This window comes from Populus trichocarpa, chromosome 1, assembly GCF_000002775.5.
Source record: "Populus trichocarpa isolate Nisqually-1 chromosome 1, P.trichocarpa_v4.1, whole genome shotgun sequence".
Classification (NCBI taxonomy): Eukaryota; Viridiplantae; Streptophyta; class Magnoliopsida; order Malpighiales; family Salicaceae; genus Populus; species Populus trichocarpa.
The window spans coordinates 3,967,907-3,973,906 of record NC_037285.2 but is presented as its reverse complement, the minus strand read 5'-3'; the positions used below and the strand labels follow the sequence as shown (position 1 = coordinate 3,973,906).

The following is a 6,000-nucleotide window of genomic DNA, read 5'->3' as shown; positions in this document are numbered from 1 at the left end:
GCTCAAAAGAGAATTTAAAAAATAGGATTAAACTATAAATTTTTTAAAACTACAAGGGGTAATATAAGAAATTTTAAAATATAGGGTAGAAGTGGAATATTGATGAATCTACAAGGGCAAAAGTTTCCACACAAATTTTATTTCTGTTCATGATTTATATTTTAAATGGTCTGGGCTATATGTTTGTTTATGGGTCCTTATAAGTTGGGTCTAACTAAGCATTTATGGACTTCATTATTGGGCCCAGTTTCGTCCCTCTATGTATGGATGAATCCATTTCACCCTTTTGTTCGAAAACAGTCTAAAAAAAAAAAGCAAAGAGGAAATGGCGGTGGCAAAAGCAGCCTCGGGAGTGCTGTTGTCACGACCGGTGACATTCGTGACCGGAAACGCAAAGAAGCTTGAAGAAGTCCGTGCAATACTCGGCCAATCCATTCCTTTCCAATCTCTCAAGCTTGACTGTGATATTTCTCTCTCTCTATGTGTTTTTGTCTCTATGGGAAATAAAAATTATATGATCATGGGGTTGATTGTTGTTTTTGCTCTCGGTGCTTACAGTACCCGAGCTGCAAGGAGAACCTGAAGAAATCTCTAAAGAGAAGGCTCGTTTGGCTGCCGTAGAGGTACAATATATGCCACCGAATATCTTTGTGTGCATAGGTTTTTTTTTTTGTGTGTGCAAATAAATAAATAATGTGTGTATTTCTATTGGAAATTGTAGGTGAATGGGCCTGTTTTGGTGGAGGATACTTGTCTTTGCTTCAATGCCTTAAAGGGTCTTCCGGGTACTTATTATCTTGCTTGTTTGTTAACTTGTTGTTGTCGCTCTTCTTCTTTTTGTATGATTTTATTTTTGATTTATGATTTTTTGTGCATTTGTTTGCAGGGCCATACATGTAAGTTGTGATTATTTTCTTCTATTGTCGATGTGAAGTTTTGTTCTTTTTATACTGTTGTGAGGCCTTCTAATTATGGAGTACATTTTTTTCTTGTTTACTTTCATGAATTTTGGATCAGAGGAATTTTAGAATGATTCATGGGAGGGAAATCAGGAATTTAGGGAGATTTCAGCTTGATGAAAGAAGGCTAAATTGGATGCCCGAATCATGCTGGTGTGTTAAAGCTAGAATTTCAATGGTTACCATTGAACGTATGTAAATCATGAGACTTTTCAGAACATTTAACCAAAGGGGCCATGAACCATCCCATTTTTCCAATGTCACAAGGATTTTGTTACAGGGAAGTAAAACATAGTCCTGAGGAATATTTCATCGGTTAATAGTTTGAGATTTAGGTTTTCTTGAATCTTCAGAAGCTCCTGAATTAAACTCACAGTTGACTTCTTTTATTAAAAAAAAAGTTTCAGTAGCTGTTCTGTTGTTTTAATTTTTTAAAGAAGTATGTTTTATCCATCATAATAACATGTAAATAGGCCAACAAACAGTGTTGACATGATAATCAACTCGTCAACAGATGCAACTTATTTGTTCACCTGCTTAGATTGTTCATGCAACAAAAGGTTTCATCTTGTCATTTTATGTGCAGCTTTAACCTTGTTCTGTTCATTGAGGTAAAGTAGAAAGAAGAACTGGAAGATTCTCTTCTAATACTACAATGCCCTTGCCTCATTAACTCCTCCAGAAGATCTAACTGCCATAGGATATAAAAGAGTTTGATGCTCATCTTGCCATCTGCTTTTTGCGAACCTTATTTAATTGCTTTTATTATTCCTATTTCCTTTCTGTTTCTTTTCAAATGAAGATAAATATGTAAATGTAGGTGCCTTATCATTTTATTTTATTTTTTCCAATGATATAGGCATGGTTTTTCTGTCCTTTACTATTTCAAAATTATTATTCTTACCAAGCTCAACCTTGACTTTTAAAAGAGTTGATGATTCAGTATCCTTAGAAAATGATACGTTTCCATCTAGTAGTTTTTTGGTGTTATTTTCAACAATTTGGTTCTAACAATGTTGTTCCGTGCTCTTTTGCTGCCATCATCTAACATGATTATGATTCATGCAGAAAGTGGTTTTTGCAGAAGATTGGTCATGAAGGTTTGTTCTTTTCATAGTGTTTTGTTCCTATCATTTCTTATATTGTTTTTTTTGTCAAGTTGCCTAACAATTTTGCACTTTTCAAGGTCTGAACAACTTGCTAATGGCATACGAGGACAAATCAGCCTATGCTTTATGTGCATTTTCTTTCGCTCTTGGGCCTGATGTTGAACCTATTACATTCCTTGGGAAAACTCCGGTATGCTTTTCTCAGAACATAAAAGAATCTATTATGTACCCCTCTCCAAGTCTCTTTTCTTTTAAGATGGATATGTGATATAAATAAGTAAATAGCTTCTCTTCAATCTTTTGCACAAAATAATATGGAGGCCGCTATGCCCTTTTAATCTGACAAGGGATCATGACCAAACTTTGGCCAAAATCGTTCTCTAGGCAGTAACCTATCCTATAAATTTTACTGTCATTGATGCATGCAAGTCAATAAAAAGTTAAGACTGTCTATTAAAGATGAATGAGCACTCTTTAACAGAAGAGTTGAGAAGAACTGACAGCTCTGTTAGCGGTTATTTCAAGAGGAAATGCATATGATCCTCCTTCTGTTTCATAGAATTCGCTGGTTAGTTGATCAAATTTGACAAATAGCAAAACTGATACTTTTAGTTCCACCTTTTTCTTAGCACTTGAAAAATAGGCTTATTCAACTGATTGCATCGGGATAATGTGTTTGGATTACTTTTATTTACTTCACCTATGTTTTGCTAGTTAGAGTTTTTTTTCACCCAGTTAAGGTTCACATCCCATTCTCGGTCATCTGATATTTCTGGATGCATTATCATCTTGCTGAAGCTCTTGGTTGGATAATGCAATAGTCTATCAAACTTACAATCATGACCCTTAAATGACTAGGGGATAATTAAAATAGGATTTAGGAGTCATTACTTCATCCTTTCCTGTCAAGCATTAAATTCCAACTCAGTAAAATGATTTTTTGCATGCTCTTTGTGTGCTTGAAAACCAGAAATCACAATTTTTTTGATGAATCAAAGATATATTATTTCAGATGTGTTCGTTTTGTAGGAAAACTGTCACACACTAGTTAAAACTACCAATGTATGATCTGTGGCATTATTTTTCAGGGGATGATAGTTCCTGCAAGGGGACCTAATGATTTTGGATGGGACCCAATCTTTCAACCTGATGGCCATGAGCAAACGTAATCTTCCTTCTTTGATTCCTGCTGTTTTGTCTCAGTGTTCCATAATAATTGAACCAAGGTGCTGCTGGATTGTGTTATTTTTTTCTTTTACAGCTATGCGGAAATGGCAAAGGATGAAAAGAACAAGATTTCTCACCGCTCCAAGGCCCTTGATATGGTGAAATCCCACTTTGTTGAAGCTGGATACATTTTTCAAGACAAATGACTCTAAAAGGAGTGAGCTATAGTAGAATTATTGGCAGTTAAAAAGATTTACTTGTGCTGCATTGGCTGCCCTTGCTTATCTCTATAATGGTTTTGTATCATGAAAAAACGAAGAGGAGGAATAGAGAAGGGTTTTTTTGAGGGGAATCAAGAAGAAGGATTTCAGACAATTGTACTACTGTTTTGTTGCATGGAGAAATTCAAAGTCCTTTTAACATATGAATGATTTCCCTCTCAAATTCAGGTGGAAAAGGTAATGTTAAAACCTTAATTGAAAAGCAAAATTTAACCTCTGACTCTCTTAGAAGATTATCAGTGGTACCAGGAAAGGATGCTCTATGAATCTTTGGATATCTCGTTCACAAGTGTGCTGATTATATCATTGCATGTTTGTTTTCTTTTGGTTCTCTTCAATGTTTTTGATAAGACTAATGCTACTGAGAGTTTTCAAGTTACATTATGCTGGATTTGTTATATGACGATGGTCATATGGATCAAAATGGACATTCCATGCACAGATTTATTGTTGCATGCCCCCGGAAAGTGGGAGCTGCAGCTGCTTAGCAGTTCAACTCCTACAAGATAGTAGATGCGTGCATTTTCAGGGCTGAAATGTATCTCTCACAACGTTTCAAGCTTGAGCAGGCACTTAGGAGGACTGGCTGACAGCCAGTCCAAATTCAGTATTCCCTGCTGGAACTGAGCCTCTTTTGGGCCTTATTTTCCCCATACACGGAAAATTGTGTTTCTGGGGAACCAATTAACGGAAAATAAATAAACATTCCCAGGAAAGTACATAAAAATATGCAAGCACCTCTCTACCTGTATCAAACAGAGCAAAAAACAGATTTGGTTTTACATTTGCACCTATAACTAACGTTAACAGTTGCTTGTACCAGTGTTGAAGACGCCTAGATGAGATCAGCTTGACATTGAATTGGTAGTGCCGGTGTTTGAACTCTTTTAGCCTCCACCTCCTTAAACAGAGATTCTGGGTTGATATCATAATAGATCACCAAACTAGCAACTTGTACCAAATGCTACAAAAACAAGTGTTAAAATTCTATTCCTAGAACCGTATGCCACCTTTTCTACCCAAATAGGCCAGGCACCATATGGTGGTGAAATCCGGAATTTGGGGCCCTTCTATTTCTGCTTGGACAAAAATAAAGAGCACAAACAACTTATCCATTTCACTCTTTTAGCTGGCTCATGTGTGAGCTCCATCAAAAACAGTAGCAGTCTATTATTATGTTATGATAGCAGTTACGAGTCATTATGTCTAATAAAATCATGAAACAATTTTGGCTTAATTGTTAGGAACTTGTCTGCGACAAGCAGTATTCAATCCTACTCTTGCCCTACTCATCCAAGTTGGAGCCATCAATCATCCTTTTCATAATACAGATGCCTGCCTGCCTTTAGTGTGTGCCTTTAAGTCTTGGGATTTCTTTTAGATTCTGTGGATGACCATCATGGCAAAGATAATTTTTCCCACAACCCAAAAGCAAAACACTTGTTTTCCTTTCTGGTTTTCATCCCCTAGATTTGTATACGTAAGATTCTGATCTTGCAAGAATAATCTTAGGATTCGCAAGAATAACGAACAAGCTGTAAGATGCCCTCCCTCCATATAATTCTGCCCATGATTTCTTGGGTAGAATTCATGACACGTAGAAAACGTCGTATAACGACTAGTTTCTGCTTCCAACGTTTCTACATTTTGTCAGTTTCCAGTTTGTCCACGATGCTTCACTGCAGTGTAACCAAAGAATGGAGCTACGGTGTCAAGAACGAAAGAAATTCAATCAATCCAATCTGAACATCTTGGTGTGAAAACAATAAAGCCATATGGAAAGTTTTTGAAGCAGAGCAAGCTCGCTATACGTAAATGGTTACTGCAAGAGGATGGTCTGAGATGACAGATCTAGGCTCTAGCAACGTTCATATGAATAGTATGTATTGTTAAAAATGAGCGCAACTTGGCTAAAGAATTAAATTGGTCCCATCACTCACAGGTACAGAACTTCTCACATGCCATATGGGACCCTAATTCACGTGCAGATCCATGCGTTTTTTTATCAACCTTCCATGTGAATTACACCTATTAACTACCTCACCTTCGGGTTATCCATTTCCCTCTGTGGCCATTGTCTAAAAAGCATCACATGCTGAGAGACTTGTCCATAAATCAACAGTTGAGTTATTGCCCAATGGTGGTGGCGATCCTTGTGAACCACATGGAAAGTGACAATTCACCATACCATTGCGTGTGTGTTGATTTTATCATACGACTAGTCACTATTTCCTGAAATGATTTATAAGGGGTTTAATTAGCTATGTAAAGAAATTTTACAGAAACCCTGAAATGCTACCCGAAGCAGCAAAGTAGAATGTGCCCTTCTGGTGTTGGTCGACCTTGAAGCTTAATGAAGGTTTTTGCTTGTCCAATTTGCCATTTGAAGGAAGGGTAGCTTAATACATTAACATTATCATGAATTCAAGCTCGTGGCTGATCTTGTCATAAATGCTGTCGATATAGATTCAAGATATAATTAAT

The 6,000-nt window shown here is 36.7% G+C and overlaps 1 protein-coding gene across 1 annotated transcript; it reads left to right on the top strand.

The window, feature by feature from the left end:
* The first annotated feature begins 283 nt into the window (after positions 1-283).
* On the top strand, positions 284-3,657 carry LOC7496075 (inosine triphosphate pyrophosphatase). The gene is made up of 8 exons (XM_002299251.4): positions 284-461; positions 559-623; positions 722-785; positions 887-896; positions 2,028-2,059; positions 2,146-2,258; positions 3,157-3,233; positions 3,330-3,657. Exons 1-8 carry the CDS (start codon positions 326-328, stop codon positions 3,439-3,441), a joined length of 609 nt encoding a protein of 202 aa, XP_002299287.2. The 5' UTR covers positions 284-325; the 3' UTR covers positions 3,442-3,657.
* Positions 3,658-6,000: the final 2,343 nt, after the last annotated feature.

Excerpts from the sequence above, each read along its gene's own strand:
- LOC7496075 (XM_002299251.4), top strand. The coding sequence starts at position 326 with ATGGCGGTGGCAAAAGCAGCCTCGGGAGTGCTGTTGTCACGACCGGTG. Across the intron at positions 2,060-2,145 it reads GCAGAAGATTGGTCATGAAG|GTCTGAACAACTTGCTAATG; the intron begins GTTTGTTCTTTT and ends GCACTTTTCAAG. Across the intron at positions 3,234-3,329 it reads CCTGATGGCCATGAGCAAAC|CTATGCGGAAATGGCAAAGG; the intron begins GTAATCTTCCTT and ends TTTCTTTTACAG.